General features: G+C 39.8%; 1 protein-coding gene across 1 annotated transcript; it reads right to left on the bottom strand.

Annotated features, from left to right (window-relative positions):
• Window positions 1–533: 533 nt before the first annotated feature.
• On the bottom strand, window positions 534–7,652 carry LOC132316710 (uncharacterized). The gene is made up of 2 exons (XM_059815181.1): window positions 7,424–7,652; window positions 534–1,030 (listed from the first exon to the last, which is right to left on the bottom strand). Exons 1-2 carry the CDS (start codon window positions 7,650–7,652, stop codon window positions 534–536), a joined length of 726 nt encoding a protein of 241 aa, XP_059671164.1.
• Window positions 7,653–18,562: the final 10,910 nt, after the last annotated feature.

Genomic DNA, 18,562 nt, shown 5'->3' on the forward strand with positions numbered 1-18,562 from the left:
TCTGGGTCACACTAGGGTATGGTTCTGCCTTAACCCACTTAGTAAAGTAATCTATTGCCAGCAGAACGTACTTGCTTTGAGCTCTAGCAGTTGGCAGAGGACCAACCACATCCATCCCCCATTTTGTGAAAGGCCATGGTGTGGCCATTACGTGCAAGTCCTCGGGTGGTTAATGGTCTGAAACTTTGGCACTTATCACACCTTCTAGAAAATTCCTCTGCATCTCTTAACATGTTCAGCCAGAAATAACCTTGCGTCATTGCTTTGTGTGCTAAAGACCTTCCCCACGAATGATTTCCACATACATCTTCATAAATAGCTCGTAATATCTGCCGAGCTTCTGTGGGGGTCACACATTTCAAGTATGGCCCAGAAAAAGATCTTTTGTATAGCTGGTTATGCACTATGTCATATTTTGCAGCATTTAATTTGATTTTCCTAGCCTCATCCCTTTGCTCGGGCAGAATACCATTTTGAATATAAGTTACGATCGGATCAATCCAACTTGGCTCATATGGAATGACATTCACCTGCTAAGAATCTGAGTCTGAAGGTTCTTCAAAGATGGATGGCTGGCTTAGTATACCTACTAGAATCACCCTTGCCAATGTCTCCCCAAAACTCGAGGCACTGCATGCTAACCGATCGGGATCTTCGTTATGCTCTCTTGGTATTTGGGTGAACTCAATTTTCTCAAAGTCTTTGGTTTCTTGCATAATGGCAGAACTGTATGCTTCCATTGTTTCATTTTTGGTTTTATATTCGCCACTCACCTGCCGAACAATTAACTGTGAGTCACTAAAAACACTCAAATTCCTGACCTTCAGTTCTTTAGCTAGCCTGAGTCCAGTCAGCAATGCCTCATATTCCGCTTCATTATTTGTGGCTCGGAATTCAAGCTGGAGCATTTGACTTAGGGAAGTGCCTTCTGGTGTTTGCAATTTGACCCTAATGCTTGCCCCTATCTGATTTGAAGATCCATCCACAAAGAGTCTCCACGAGCAACCTCGAAGGTCTTCCTCTATGTCCTCTGAATCATATTCTAGTAAGAAATCAGCTACTGTTTACCCTTTAATTGCCATTCTAGGTTTATAGGTTATGTCAAACGAGCTTAACTCTATGGCCTACTTCATCATTCTCCCTAAAAGGTCTGGCTTATGCAGGATTATTCTGATAGGAAAAGTGGTCAGAACGACAATCTTGACTTGCACAACTTGTTGATTTTGGGACTTGGGATATCAATCAAGAATTGACATGGCTAGGACTCGGTTCTAGTACGGGGGAATGTCCCTCCACACTATAGTGCACACTAGGGGAAAGGTACCCATGGGTTAGTAGCCCTAAAGTGATCTCAAGAGTACGGTTTTAATCCGGGCGATATCCAAGTTTCCACATTGGTTGATTTCACTCTTTAAATTTCAAGTTGCTATTCCTTGAAGATTTAAACTTGTCGTGTATGTGAAATGCACCAATCTTGTTTCAGTGCATTGATTTTATGCTTCATTCGTGATTTAACTCCTTAAATTTCAGGTGTTGTATTCCTTGAAGATTTAAGAATCTTTTCATGTTATGTGGTAGATTCTAACCATGTTTAAATGCATAGATATTATGCATTATCCTTGATGTCATGTGTAACTCTTTTCGTGTTATGTGAATGGTTCCAACTTTGTCTAATAGCATAGATATTATGCCACGTTCTTGATTTCGTGTATTAACCCTTTTGTGTTAATTGGAATGCTCCAATCATGTTAATTATATTGATAATGCAATTCATATTAATCTATGTTCTAGTATCCTTTTGTCGTGTTGTATGGAATTATTCTAAGCCTTGTTTAATTGTATTGATAATGCAATTCATGTTAATCTATGTTCAAGTAACCTTTTTGTCATGTTCTTGGATTATCCCAACTTTGACTTGTTTTATATATATATATATATATATCATGATTCTTGTTGCTTATACTTCATGGTATCTTAGGATGATCCCTGAATCTAATCTTTGATATAGACGTTAGGTGGCATGATCCCTTTTGAACTATATCATGTTAGTCCTAAAAATCTCTAAAGAAATCGAGTCGATGCATGCTCATCCCCTACGAATAAACTTGTTAGTCTTGTTTATTCACCCCGAAGTTATTGGGTGTTTTACAGGTGAAGAAGCTTTATTGTGGGATACATAACACTCTTAGATAGGCTAGAAGTCTTGAAGTATTTTTGATGATATTGAATATGCACATGTTAGCATATCATGTTTACTTTTGTTTATTTTGATAAAACTTGTATTCTTCGATCCCACATATGTAAAGTGTACATAATTACACTCCTTTTCAACATGTATAAGATGAGGCCAGAGGCCAATATCATGTATCTCGTATTCTATACACTTGTGCTTTCAAAGTTCATATGGAAATATTGAAAATTTATGTGTTGTTATGTCATAACTTTTGCATAGGGCGTGGGAATTCCATTTTGATTCTTTCATAGGGTCTCATTAATCATGTATGAAGTGTGGCCAAGGACCAAATGGTCATTTGAAACCATTTCCAAATTTTGGTTTTGACTTTTCTCATTTCAAGTTAATTTTCGCCTTTTTGGCCGTTAGGGGGTCAGATTTTGACTCGGCCATTTCCGGGAGCCGCGGACCATTCCCACGCGCTCAAAATCACCATTTACGTCTGCATGCATGATCGTTTCTGGGAAAAACACTTTCCTTTGTGATTTGAGCCTCCTATGAAATCATTTTTCAATTTAGTTACATAATCTGTTCTAGGGGTATTATAGACTTTTCACATTAGTTTTATTTTCTTCTTTCAGCATGGTCACTTAGAAAACATAATTTTAGGGGGGGTTTATTCTTCGTGTTTTTCTAGAAAATATCGTCTTGGTATCGGAAATCCATTACAAAGTTCAGCTTTCTGTTTTTTTTTATTTAGCAGCTTTTTGGACCTCCATGACCAGATTTCATGGAGGGGCATTTCGGATATTCTACATTGCATTTTTTTTTAATTCTTACACGAGTCATGTAGAAAACTCAATTTTGAGGGGGGTTTTTTCTTTGTGTTTTTCTAGAAAAATTCATCTTCTTGCCCGTTTTTGATCTTAGATGTAGACAGATGCTGTGGCAGCTTTTTGCCCTCTTGTCCAATTCTGATCTAGGGGCATTTTGGGAATTTCATAGTGAGTTTTTTTTTTATTCCGTTCATGTAGTCAGGTAGAAAACTCGATTTTAGGGGGGGTTTCTTCTTCGTGTTTTTCCAGAAAAACTTGTCTTGGCCTCCGTTTCAAGCCTCAGTTCTGGAATCTCACTTTTTTTTTTTTTTTTGCTTGAATCATATTCTATGTCCTCTGAATCATATTCTAGTAAGAAATCAGCTACTGTTTACCCTTTAATTGCCATTCTAGGTTTATAGGTTATGTCAAACGAGCTTAACTCTATGGCCTACTTCATCATTCTCCCTAAAAGGTCTGGCTTATGCAGGATTATTCTGATAGGAAAAGTGGTCAGAACGACAATCTTGACTTGCACAACTTGTTGATTTTGGGACTTGGGATATCAATCAAGAATTGACATGGCTAGGACTCGGTTCTAGTACGGGGGAATGTCCCTCCACACTATAGTGCACACTAGGGGAAAGGTACCCATGGGTTAGTAGCCCTAAAGTGATCTCAAGAGTACGGTTTTAATCCGGGCGATATCCAAGTTTCCACATTGGTTGATTTCACTCTTTAAATTTCAAGTTGCTATTCCTTGAAGATTTAAACTTGTCGTGTATGTGAAATGCACCAATCTTGTTTCAGTGCATTGATTTTATGCTTCATTCGTGATTTAACTCCTTAAATTTCAGGTGTTGTATTCCTTGAAGATTTAAGAATCTTTTCATGTTATGTGGTAGATTCTAACCATGTTTAAATGCATAGATATTATGCATTATCCTTGATGTCATGTGTAACTCTTTTCGTGTTATGTGAATGGTTCCAACTTTGTCTAATAGCATAGATATTATGCCACGTTCTTGATTTCGTGTATTAACCCTTTTGTGTTAATTGGAATGCTCCAATCATGTTAATTATATTGATAATGCAATTCATATTAATCTATGTTCTAGTATCCTTTTGTCGTGTTGTATGGAATTATTCTAAGCCTTGTTTAATTGTATTGATAATGCAATTCATGTTAATCTATGTTCAAGTAACCTTTTTGTCATGTTCTTGGATTATCCCAACTTTGACTTGTTTTATATATATATATATATATATCATGATTCTTGTTGCTTATACTTCATGGTATCTTAGGATGATCCCTGAATCTAATCTTTGATATAGACGTTAGGTGGCATGATCCCTTTTGAACTATATCATGTTAGTCCTAAAAATCTCTAAAGAAATCGAGTCGATGCATGCTCATCCCCTACGAATAAACTTGTTAGTCTTGTTTATTCACCCCGAAGTTATTGGGTGTTTTACAGGTGAAGAAGCTTTATTGTGGGATACATAACACTCTTAGATAGGCTAGAAGTCTTGAAGTATTTTTGATGATATTGAATATGCACATGTTAGCATATCATGTTTACTTTTGTTTATTTTGATAAAACTTGTATTCTTCGATCCCACATATGTAAAGTGTACATAATTACACTCCTTTTCAACATGTATAAGATGAGGCCAGAGGCCAATATCATGTATCTCGTATTCTATACACTTGTGCTTTCAAAGTTCATATGGAAATATTGAAAATTTATGTGTTGTTATGTCATAACTTTTGCATAGGGCGTGGGAATTCCATTTTGATTCTTTCATAGGGTCTCATTAATCATGTATGAAGTGTGGCCAAGGACCAAATGGTCATTTGAAACCATTTCCAAATTTTGGTTTTGACTTTTCTCATTTCAAGTTAATTTTCGCCTTTTTGGCCGTTAGGGGGTCAGATTTTGACTCGGCCATTTCCGGGAGCCGCGGACCATTCCCACGCGCTCAAAATCACCATTTACGTCTGCATGCATGATCGTTTCTGGGAAAAACACTTTCCTTTGTGATTTGAGCCTCCTATGAAATCATTTTTCAATTTAGTTACATAATCTGTTCTAGGGGTATTATAGACTTTTCACATTAGTTTTATTTTCTTCTTTCAGCATGGTCACTTAGAAAACATAATTTTAGGGGGGGTTTATTCTTCGTGTTTTTCTAGAAAATATCGTCTTGGTATCGGAAATCCATTACAAAGTTCAGCTTTCTGTTTTTTTTTATTTAGCAGCTTTTTGGACCTCCATGACCAGATTTCATGGAGGGGCATTTCGGATATTCTACATTGCATTTTTTTTTAATTCTTACACGAGTCATGTAGAAAACTCAATTTTGAGGGGGGTTTTTTCTTTGTGTTTTTCTAGAAAAATTCATCTTCTTGCCCGTTTTTGATCTTAGATGTAGACAGATGCTGTGGCAGCTTTTTGCCCTCTTGTCCAATTCTGATCTAGGGGCATTTTGGGAATTTCATAGTGAGTTTTTTTTTTATTCCGTTCATGTAGTCAGGTAGAAAACTCGATTTTAGGGGGGGTTTCTTCTTCGTGTTTTTCCAGAAAAACTTGTCTTGGCCTCCGTTTCAAGCCTCAGTTCTGGAATCTCACTTTTTTTTTTTTTTTTGCTGTCAGCTTGTGCATGCCATTGGGCGCCGGCATGGGCGCTGGTGGGCTCGTGCATGGGCGCCGTGTGCGCCATGGCCTTCGTCGGGCTGCCGCGACGTCTCAACTTCAAACCATCGTTTCTCCTTCGTCCGGACTCCAAATTGAGTGAACTTTTTTTTGAACTTGACTAATTTTTTACTGTCTTTCCAATCGGTTGCACCCGAATCTTCCTGGATAATTACTAGTTTACCCTTTTAGCCTTAAGTGCTCGTTTTTTTTCGTCAGGCCGTTTCTCCTTCGTTCGGACTCCGAATCATGTGATTCTTGAGTCCATCCTGATTATTTTTTTGTTGTCTTTCCAGCGGTGTGCTCAATGGTACCCGAATCCACATTTTTTAAAAATGACTATTTTGCCCCTGGGGGCTTATTTGTCGTATTTTTGATCTTTTACTTCTACATCAGTTCTTATTGAGTTCCACGACCTCATGGAAGGTCTCTTTGACTTTTTAGAGTCTTGTTTTCTGTTTTCACTTTCGCATATCGGATCCGTTATCGGGTCAATCTTCGGTTCATCATAGGACACGCTGGCCTAAAAACTAGGGTCGTCACAATCTTTCTTTTTAGAAAACAAGATCGGTGCGCCCTATGGTGATACACTCGGTCGGATAAAACCCTTCATCCTCAAATCATCAAGCCGCCTCTTCAATTCTTCTAATTCAACTAGTGCCAGATGATACGATGCCATAGAAATCGGTGCGGTACTGGGCATCAAATCAATAGTGAACTCCACTTCTCGATGTGGAGGCAACTCTGTCAAATCCTCCGAAAACACATCCAGAAAATCACCAACAACTGTAGGATAATCCTCTTTCACAACATCATCTTCTTCGGCTAGAAGACTAGCCAAGAAGTAATCACCACGACTCCATCCACGAATTCCATACAATGATGAAGGTTGGGAATCACTTTGATCTCCCATGAAAAGAAACAGTATCTTTCAGGAGTGCAAACTATGACTCTACCTCTGGAACAGTCGATCGTGGTATGAAAGGAGGCTAACCAATCCATCTCGAGAATGACATCAAAGCTAGTCATCTCTAGGAGGATAAGGTTAAACACAAAAGTCCGCCCGGCTATCACAATGGAACAATCCCTCATAACTCGGCTCAAGGACACTGAAACCCCAACTGACGTATCAACACATAATGCTCAATCCATGAAACTGACCTCTAACCCTGATGCAAGTGCAAATAATGATGAAATGAAGGAATGAGATGCACCAGAGTCAAAGAGAACACGAGCCCAAGAACCAAACACTGGAAAAATACCTCGGAGCACTGATGGACCAGAAGATACATTAGTCTGAGCGAGTGCAAAGACACATCCCTGTGGTGCCTATGCCTAAGAACTGCCAACCTAAACATCTAACTGCTGCACTGACATAATAGGAGTATCCTTCCTAACTGGTCGTGAACCTTGTGAAGACATGGCAGGCTGTGGTGGTGGCGGTGGTCTAAAACCTAACTGAACTGTAGCTGACTGTGACGGCCTCTGCCGTGACCCTCTGCCCCTAGTGGTACCTGCTCTCTGACTTAGACAGTCTCGAATCAAGTGGCCTTGCTGGCCACACCCATAACAAGCTCTCAGAGCTGAAGAAACTGAAGACGATTTCATAGGATAATTGAACTTGTAATGTCCAGGTTACTGACATTGAAAACAAATGACTCCACTCTTGTCCGACCCAATTGGCATATGAGTGGTAGGAACGGATCATGTAGACTGTTGCCTCTGAAACTGAGACAAACCACCCTTGTTTTTCTTCCATGAAGGTCCCTCTGAAGTTGACCCTTCATTCCTCTTTTGCTTCCACTGTTCCCTTCTTGCATCTTTATCTTTGGCCTCTGCCTCTAGTATCAATCCTCTTTCTACTGCCTCTGAATAAACCTTGATGTATTGTGCCGTTATCAACGGCCTCATTTTGTAATCAAGCCTGGAGATAAACTTCTGAGTCTTATCAACTTCATTGCTTACCATCTCTAGAGCAAAGCGAGAGAGAGAGAGGTGAACTTGTTCTCATACTCCGTCACTGATATATTGCCTTGGATAAAGCCATTAAACTGATCCCTTAGCTCCCATCTCTTAGTGATCGGAAAATATTTTTCATAAAACAACTCTTTATACATCTCCGAACTTATCTCCTCCATTTTATGCCGGTTGGTGACTGACTTCCACCAAAGCTTGGCATCCTTTGAAAACTTGTAAGTGGCTAGGATGATTTTCAAATGATTATCCGTCACATCCATAAAAGTCAAATGGGTTTCCACTTGGTCCATGTAGTCGTCCGCTACCATTGGATCTGCACCACCCTCAAACATCACTGGCAATAACTTAGAAATCCCTTTAATAATCTTGAGACATTTCTGTGCTGGTGTCTACTCTACTTGAACTACGGGTTGTGGTACCGGCTGCAGATGAGTAGCAATTGTAACCCTCAAGGCTCTCTGTAACAAGCGGTTTAATGCTAATTCTACGGAACCTTCACCCTCTTCAACGGGTGTTTCAACATTGTCCCTTCTGGTTGGAACACTTCTAGGGGGAATTAAGTCCCTAAGAAGCATATCCTCATTGACATGCTCCGCTGGATTGGAGCTAGAGCTCTTGCCAACATCACCTCTTGTCGGCATAAAGCCAACACCTCTGGGTTCCTTTCATGGTGGCATTGTACTATAAAACAAGAAAATAGTTTAATAACGATAATAGTAAGGTCCGAACTACTCAACACAAAAGGATACAGCACAAACAGTTAGCATGCAAGACAATGCAATGAACACATTAATATAAGCATATAGGCACATAAGCACGTAAACAAGTAAACAGTTAAGTGTGCTTTTTCACATAGCAAAATACTTTAACAAATAATCACATAAACTATGCAAATGACTTCCTATGCAACCCTATGTAGGCCTCTACCTGTCGTCCTAATGGTTTTCGAACCATCACTCTGATACCAAATTTGTAACGACCCTAAACTGATACCAATTAAAAAAAAAAAAAATTTTTTTTTGGCATGACCTCTACTAAAAAGGGGCCTTTTAAGACTTATCCAACCTGTCCCAACACATAATACAAAAAAAAATATAATACATTTCTGGTGTGTCTCTTTCTCAAGGTCATTTTAAACAACCCAAAGTTGCAATAAAAGTGTGGCCAAGTTTAAATTTATAAAGAGCCACTACTACCTCTAACTACTAATATAGCTAGGGTAAGTAGGGATCATCCCAAGGGATTGGGGGCTATGTTAATATGGAAACAAAGTCGGATTAGTAGGTCGAGTGATCAAAAGATTGTTTGTTGGCTAATTATGATGTAAATGAATTCAATACTAAACAACTAAAGTAAATAAAAGGGTAGAGAATAAGAGAGAGAGGTCTTGGGATCTAGAGGTTACCACTAAACATCACCATTCTAGACATTCAATGTGTAATGAATGAGGAGAAACATGTGTTATAATTCAAAGATGTGTGATTAATTGAATCAACAAGCATAAATTGACTAATTAAGCATACATTGTCTAGACAACCTAGTGAATAGCATAATATATCAAACTAAGCCATTAATCCTTCCTTTAAGCTCACAATCAACACACTAACAAGTTAGAAAATTATACTACTTGCATTTTTAAGTATAGAACATTAAACAACAAGCATGGATTGTCTTCACATTTAAGAAAGTAAAGCAACTACACTAATTATAAGCTAAGGACATGAAAATTAAACTAATTAAACTAAGGTAGAGGCACAATCCATCAAGAAATGAGTATGAACTATCAAACAAACCACAAGAGTATTCTATTTAAGTACTATGCCTTGAGAATCTCTAGATTCATAGCATCAATACCCATAGACATGCATTAATATCACAAAAACCAAGAGATAAACATATGAACATCAACTCTAGCATACATAGACATTTGGATAGAATAAAATAATCAATTGGAAGTATTAATCAACACAAATCATTGTAAGAACAAGATTCATATATAAATCAAGTGTCAAGACAATATTACAACACAAATCCCCTTAAAATACAAAGCATTAAGGTCTAGAAGTCATGCTTAGGACTAACTCTAGCCCTAAGAAGATGTTTAGCCACTCATTGATGTAGTCATCCAACCCTCAAGGGCCATCTCCATGGTAGAAATGCTATTCTTCTTGATGGAAACCCTAGAAGAATGGAAGAACTCCCAAAATAGTGTATGTCTCTCTAAGCTCTAGCCTCCTCTCCAAGATATGTGATTCTAAGTTATGTTCTATCAAGATATGATGATATATGTGAAAATGGCTCAAAATCCTTTTATAGGTAGCTCAAGTATGACACCCAATAGTCAGGTCTCGTGCACTAGGGTCCCTTCAATGATTGCACCATGAGCCATCTTTTAATAAGCTGGACTCTGTTTTAATTCGGACTTGAGGAGGTTCGATCGATCGAATTCAGATGAGATCGATCGAACTGTGGCCAGATCCATCGAATTTAGGCTCGATCGATCAATCGTTGGTGGCGCCTTTTTGGAATAAGACAAATCTGAGATATTTTTGGGATATTTTGGGAAAAAGACAAAAGTGGTAGGTGAGGATAAGACCAAGGAAGTTCGATCGATCTGAAAAAAGTTGGATCGATTGAAGATGAAAATTCTTTGAGGATAAGGACAGGGGGTCTGATCCATCTTGGTGAGGTGAGATCAATCAATGTGCGATCGATCGAAAGTATTCCTGATCGATTGAAGATTGCTAATTTTCCACCACTTTGCTCCATTATTCCATTCAGCTTGAGATTACTTTTTTTATGCTCTAATTTGGCTGAATTGACTTATTTTGAGAATAAGCACTTAAAAAGGGCATTAACATGAAATTAGTCTAAAACGGGAAAGTAAGATAGATAAAGGTCCTAGAATACTCGAGCTTAAGGGGTTTAAATGCGCACTTTTTAGCGCTCATCACACCCCCAAACTTAAATATTGCTAGTCCTTAGCAATGAACTACAAAGTAAAGGAATGAAATGAACAACTAATTAACTATAAACTAGAAAGCAATAAAAGGATAATGCCACTTTTGTAGGGAACACAATTGCATTTAGTATATGCAACAAGCCTTTTAAACCCCTAGGTTACTCCTAGTGGACGAGTGAAGTTTCGTAAGGGTTTCCAAAAATGATACCCACAAACATTAAGCTCATTCTCACAAAAGAGGCACCAATATTGCAAACAAGCATTAGGAGAAAACTATCTCAAGTATGCAATTTTTCAACCATTTCCAAGCAATCTCCCATAATCTCAATATCAAGCAAGCAAGTATGGTCCTCCACACATTAAGAAAATGATCATGCAATTCAAAACAACTCTAGAATCCTTTTTGAGTGGACCGGCATCAAATATGTTGCTATCTTAGCCAACTAAAGAAATGATCACATCCTTACCCTCAAACTAGCACACAAATCTAATACCGATCATCAAGACAAAAAGTGGGCCTTATATTAAAGCTTTATTCATCTAGGTGCGCTTATTCTTTTCATTCATTTTATTTTATTTTTTTATTTATTTATTTTTTTTTTTCTAATCTTAAGATCAAATATGGAAGCATAGTGTAATGTGTTAATCTATTAAGCTTTTTAGCGATCCATGAGGTCGAGCGTTAGGTCGATGACTCCCAAACTGGACGATTTTAGGGTATTAGGTGTTCAAACACCCCTAAGAACTTACAAGCTCAAATCAACTAGGCTACAAATCAAAACAACCTCTATCTAATCATTTCCCACTTGTCACCTTTTGGGAGAAGTCCTCACTTTTTTATTACTTTTGCAAATTTTATTTATTTATTTATTTATTTTTTATCAATTGGATTATTAACCTAGAGTTTGAGCCCTCCACCTTTTGGCGCGAGAAATTCTGTGCTTGATGAGGCTAGAATCCCGACTACTCAATGAAAAGGGTTTGTTATCCACCTTTATTAAGAATGAAAGTTTTCAATGCATTACTAGCCCAATTGCGATATAACCAATTCAATAATCAACAACGCATGTACCCCACAAATGAATGCTAGTGTGTGCCTATGCTAGTGTAGAATCCTATAGCGAATCTCAAAGCAATCACAAAATCAAGATGACGTGGACTACAAATGCAAGCATGATATCAATCTTTCAAAAAATTTACTCCTAAATGACATCGACAAGGCACACAAGGAGTATTGGACTCTCAAGTCAAGCAATTTTTAAATTTTAAGCAATATAGTCCTTAAAAGATCAAAGTCACAGCTAGTCATGGACCAATCATAGAAAATCCCTTAAATACATAAGTCATGCTCAAAATTTTGAATTAAAAGCGAACACTACAAATAACACCCATTACCCCCAAACTTAAACAACACAGTGTTCTCAATTTGCAAAGAGAACAAAGGAAAAAATATACCAATGTAGCTAAGGCAAAGAATGGCTAAGACACAAATATCTGAAGTGGGTGATATAACCCCTCCAAACTTGGAATTGACTATGGTCCTAAAAAGATGGCATTGGGACAAAATCTCATCAGATAACAAAAGGGATAATAACAGTGCACAGTGGACATGTAAGTGTAAATGGGATAATAAATGAACTAAAGAGAGAAGAAAAATGATGGTCTTGAAAAATTTTGGGCAGCACTCTCTCATTGAAGTCACTAGAATGCACCTGATAATGGAGTCAAGAATAGACAGATGTATCAAAATAAGAATCTGACATCCAAGCATAGCATGCATAGAAAGAGAAAAATATTGTACAGTACATCACAGTATCGAGGCCAACAGACTTGCCGCAAAAATATCATAACAGTAGCAAAAATAGCAGGTATCATAGATATATATAAAAAGATGAAAGATAGGTATAGAGATCAGGCAGAGGAGGTTGGGCGAGCGGGGCGTGATCCCGGATATCTCTGGATAAATCCTGCAGTGCAGCCAAGACATCTGAGCAGAGAGTAGTCATGTCAGTATTGAAAGAGGCCACATCTGACCGAAGAGAGACAACTGCATCCTCCAAGGTCTGTATACGCTCTCCTAAGCCAGGTGTCGGAACTGGAGTGTCAGAGATAACTAGATCATGAACTTGAGGTATTTTCTAACCCTACTCCTGAGAATGTAATGGCGACCCTGCCGGAGAGTGACGTGGTGACTCTGCTGGAGGCTCTCGCTCTAAATCTATGTCCATATGCGTATCAGCAGCCGCTGGTGGGTCTGTTGGATCATACTCTGCTGTTGCCTGCTCTGCCTCTACCTCCTCCAACTCCGCCGCCTCCTCAGCTGCTAAAATAGCCTCTTGCCCTAAGCTCCTGATAAGAGCATTATAGCTCTTGTTCCAATCCTTCTTGCCATAGTGCCAAGCCCCTAACTTAGGATGCTCCTTTAGATGGAAAAGGTAGTGCTGATCTCAAAGGATCTGAGTAATAAGATGTCCAAAGGGGAGGAAAGTGGCTCGTTTAGGCTTGGCCTTGCTGATGTAGCTCGCATATAATCTCATCATGACACTTCAGATGAGTGCAGGAACAGAGAACCAGTGTCCTGTATAGAAGGCGTAGAAGGCAGCCAAAAAGTCTGAACGTCGCTGGATCTTTTGGCTCGCCATAAACACGTTTCGGTACAAGACCGAATAGAATAACCAAAGATCGTCGGGCAAATAAGTCCTTGTGGCAAATGTCTCGCCATCACTGTAGTGGCTAGTCAGGGCAACGACCATATCTGCATCAGAGGGCCTCTGGAGAATTGGATAATAAAGGTCAGGAGGGCAGACGTGCGGGCATCGAGAAGAAGTGGCCAATGACTCAACAGTGAGGCAGATGAGGTGGCCATCAATAGTAGTCCACAGCTCTAATAGGTTACTCAGGGCTGGCCGAAGGTTCTGGTAGAACAACCGGACGAGCCTCGGGTAAACTGGATAAGTGATTGGAGCAAAAATGGCTGAAATGCCCCGCCAATCAATATAGTTGGGGATGCACTACAGTGGTGGGAGTCAACTACCACCATAGAGGAGAGGATGGCTTTGACTTATGATGAGTTCAATACACGCTTTGAAGAAAAGTATTTTCCTTATTCAGTCAGAGCAGCCATGAAGACTAAGTTTCTCAATTTGTAACAGGGAAACATGACAGTGGCAGAGTATGAGCAGTAGTTCACACGGTTGTCTCTCTTTGCACCGGAGGAGGTGGATACAGAGGAGAAGAAGCGCAATAGTTTCATCAAGGGATTGATGTGGTCTATCAAGAGAGCTATTAGAGGTAGTCCAGCCTATACTACCTATGCTCAGGTGGTAGACGCCGCTCTATAGCAATATCAGTTGACCGTGGATATCAAACATGCCAAGGGTGAGAGGCGGGGTGACAGAGACTCTGTTAATCAGTTAGCTGAGAAAAGGAATGGGAACGGTCACCAACGGAATGACAAGAGCAAGTTCCAGGGATAAGAGCCTTGGAAAAAGCACGAGAGGGGATCGGATGCTCCCATGGATGTGGCACCCGTTCAGTGACAATAGAATGGGGGATGACAGGCGGGACAGGGTCAGCCACAGGCTAACCAATAGAGGAGGCCATTTGGTACTTTCCAAGGTAGTTGTTACACTTGTGGATAGTATGGTCACACTTCTAGGCAATGTCCTACAGCCAGACAGGGACAGAGACAGGGACAAGTACAGCATGTGTAGCAGGGGGCGCCAGTGCCTTTACCAGCTCCACAGGTTCCTCGAATTCAGGGACAGGCTTATCTGGCTTTACCAAAGCCGCCACAGCCTCAGGGACAGGCACCGTAGCAGTTACATTATGGTAGGGTGTACAACCCCATGCCACAGGATATGCAGGCACCTCAGGCTGTTGAGGGTAAGTTTCCTATACATAGTTTTCATGGACGTGTTTTATTTGATACAGGTGCTACACACTCATTTGTAGCTAGGACTTTTGTTGTTTTATCTGGGATGAGGACGAGGGTATGCACTAGACCTCAGGGTATTTCTACACCATTGGGCGATACAGCTATTATACATGAGAGTGATGGGCCTGTGACATTAGATATTGGCAGACTCAGATTTCTAGCCAACCCATTGGTCCTGGACATGCACACTTATGATGTGATACTTGGGATGGATTGGTTGTCTCACTACTATACCCAAGTTAATTGTTTTGATAGGTCTATTGTGTTTACCATACCTGGTCAAGACATGCATGTCGTCGCTATGCCACATTTTAGTAGGGTCGGTAGCACCTATTTGTTCCATGTGGAGGAGGAAATGGAGGAGGGGACTACTGTATTATTGGATAGCATACCGATTGTACAGGATTTCCCAGATGTATTTCAGGAGATTCCAAGGTTGCCACCTAGTCGCGAGATCAACTTTGTTATTGACTTGGCTCCAAGCACTACGCCTATTGCTAGGGCACCGTATAGGATGGCGCCAGTGGAGATGAGAGAGCTGAGGGATCAGATTCAGTAGTTACTCAGCTAGGGTTTTATTCGTAGGAGTACGTTACCCTGGGGAGCACCGATTCTGTTTGTGAAAAAGAAGGATGGTTCGCTTCACCTGTGTATCGATTACAGGGAATTGAACAAGGTTACTATTCGTAACAAGTATCCGCTACCCAAGATCGATGATTTGTTTGATCAGTTACGGGGAGCCACCTATTTCTCCAAGATTGATTTGCGTTCTGGGTATCATCAGCTGAGGATTAGGGAGCAGGATGTTCCTAAGACAACATTTCTCATGAGATATGGTTCTTATGAGTTTTATGTTATGCCGTTTGGGATGACTAACGCATCAGCAGTGTTCATGGACTTAATGAACAGAGTCTTTCGGGCTTATTTATATCAGTTTGTTATTGTCTTTATTGATGACATCTTGATCTATTCTCGGTTGGAGGACGATTATGCTAGGCATCTACGGATAGTGTTGCAGACGCTTCGTGAGCACCAGTTGTATGTCAAATTTGAGAAGTGTGAATTTTGGCAGCGGGAAATGAAGTTTCTGGGTTACGTGGTGTCAGAAAAGGGGATAGCAGTAGATCTAGCCAAAGTTTCAGCTGTGGTTGAGTGGGGATAGCCTACTTCACCTACCGAGATTCAGAGTTTTCTCAGATTGGCAGGATACTATAGGAGATTCATTCAGGGGTTCTCTAAGATTGCGGGGCCACTCACTCATCTGATCAAGAAGGGTGTACAGTTTGTGTGGGATGAGCACTGTCAGTGAGCTTTTGATGAGCTCAAAAGGAAGTTGACTTCTGCAACGGTTCTGGCTACTCCTCAGAGCGGGATCGAATATCTTGTTTACATGGATGCTTCATTGCAGAGTCTTGGATGTGTTTTGATGTAGGAGAGGCGACCGATTTCTTATGGATCACGAAAGCTTAAGCCTCATGAGCTTAATTATCTAACACATGATTTGGAGTTGGCAACAGTGGTCTTTGCCTTACGTATTTGGAGGCATTATCTGTTGGGTGAATCCTTCAGATTATTTAGTGATTATAAGAGTCTGCAGTACTTGTTCACTCAGCGGGAGCTGAATATGAGACAGCGCAGGTGGTTGGAGTTTGTGAAAGATTATCATTTTTCTATACAGTACCATCTAGGGAAAGCGAATATGGTGGCGGATGTACTTAGTCGCCAACCTATTAGTAGTCTTTCTGCCTTATTCACCACTGAGTGGATTGCTTTGAAGAGTGTAGATGAATTATTGGACACTTTTACGGCTTGCATGGTGGTTACACTTTCCATCATTCGCAAGGTTTTACAAGCACAACTCACCGATCAGTAGTGTATTGACAAAGTTGTAGAAATAGTTTCTGGGGAGGTTCCATTTTATCATGTTGGGACTGATGGAGGTTTGAGGTACAAGGGATGTTTGGTGGTACCTTCTTCTGATAATTTAAGGAAGGATGTGATGACTGAGACTCACCACTCTGAGTTCTCTGTTCATCTAGGCAGAGATAAGATGTATCAGGATATGACGCGGCAGTATTGGTGGGCAGGTATGAAGAGGGACATTGCTCTGTTTGTTTCTTAGTGTAGTACTTTTCAGATGGTTAAGATTGATCATCAGAGGCTGCCGAGAGCTCTACAACCACTACCGATACCGGAGTGGAAATGGGAGAGCATTTCTATTGACTTTGTGGAGGGATTGCCCACTTCTTTCAAGGGTCACAATTCCATTTGGGTCATCGTGGATAGGTTGACTAAATCAGCTCATTTCCTACCTATTCGCACTGACTTCACTTCGGAGCAGTTGGCAAGGCTTTACATTGCAGAGATTGTGAAGCTACATAGTATTCCATTGTCTATTATATCGGACCGGGATTTGAGCTTTGTGTCTGGATTTTGGAAGAGTTTTCAGCAGGCCTTGGGTACAGAGTTGCACCTTAGTACTGCTTATCATCCTCAGACTGATAGACTGACTGAGCGGGTGAATCAGATTATGGAGGATATGTTTCGGTCGTGTGTTCTTGATTTCAAGGGCCATTGGGAGGATTATTTGCCACTTGTGGAGTTTGCTTATAACAATAGTTTCCTGAAGACTATTGGGATGGCACCATTTGAGGCGTTATATGGCCGACCGTGTCGATCGCCTGTTTGTTAGATGGAGGTTGGTGAGAGCAGATTCTTGGGTCCTGAGTTTATTAAGGATACTTTCGAGAAGATAGCTCTTATTCGAGATCGCATGCGTACTGCCCAAAGTAGGCAGAAGAACTATGCTGGTCGTCGCACTCGTGTTTTGGAGTTTAAGGTTGGAGATCAGGTTCTACTCAAAGTATCACCTATGAAAGGTGTCATGCACTTTAGGAAGAAAGAAAAGTCGTCACCGCGGTTTGTCGGTCCATTCATGATTACGGATCGACTTGGAGCTGTGGCTTATTGGTTGGCACTTCCGAATAACTTGGATCGCGTTCATAATGTGTTCTATGTTTCCATGTTGCAGAGATTTTTGTGAGATGAGGATCGGTATCAGTATATCGATGTTGGGGCCACCATGTCGTATTGTCGACCGTCGAGATCAGATCCTTCGTAACAAGGTTATCCCTTTAGTTCGTGTGCAGTGGAGTCATCACAATGAGACTGAGTCCACTTGGGAACGGGAAGATGTCATTCGCTCGCAGTTTCCTGAATTATGGGAAGAAGGTAAGAGCGAATTCCGAGGACGGAATTCCTTTTGTTAGGGGAGAAGAATGTAATACCCCTAATTTAAAAGGATAGTCTTGGAATTTTTATTATTTTATTTAATTGCATTTTTATTTACTTAATTGTTTTAAATTACTTATTTTAATTTAATTATTTAATTGGTTTAATTGTTTTGGTACTTGACTTTAATTGATGGGTTTAATTGTTTCTATTTGGTGTAATTACTTATTTGGATTCTTTCACTGAGTTAAATTAAATTAATTGCTTATTATTATGTCATTTGTTTGTTTTACCTTAATTGGTTAACTAGGTTATTTAGTTATTCACGGTGTAGTTATTTTATTTATCTGAATTTAGGGTTTTATGTTTCTAGTTCAGCCGACGTTCTATGGGCTAAGTTATTTATGGATTAGGGTTAATGTTTAAGTCTATAAATACATACACGTACTGGGGTTTAGGGTTTTAGACAAACATAAGGTTACATTTGTAACACAAGGGGCTACTAAGGAATAGAGCGTGAACTTGGGGAATTGGCAGAGCAGTTCAAGGGAGAATATAGAAACTGTGGAATTAGAGTTTCAAAGTCTGAAACTCAAGGCAAGTCTTGTTCTTCTCTATCTCTTTAATCTGTGTTCTGTGCATGTTTAGGAAGACTCCAAGGATTAAACTAAGGCTTAATTATAACCTTTATGCATGTTTAATCAATGTTTAAATTCATGGAATTAAACCTGTTCTTGGTTGTTTCAAAAAGATAGTAACAAAACTGTAACT

The sequence above is a fragment of the Cornus florida genome, unplaced genomic scaffold, assembly GCF_030987335.1.
Source record: "Cornus florida cultivar Cherokee Brave unplaced genomic scaffold, ASM3098733v1 CherokeeBrave_3.0.0_Hap2_Chr07, whole genome shotgun sequence".
Taxonomy (NCBI): Eukaryota; Viridiplantae; Streptophyta; class Magnoliopsida; order Cornales; family Cornaceae; genus Cornus; species Cornus florida.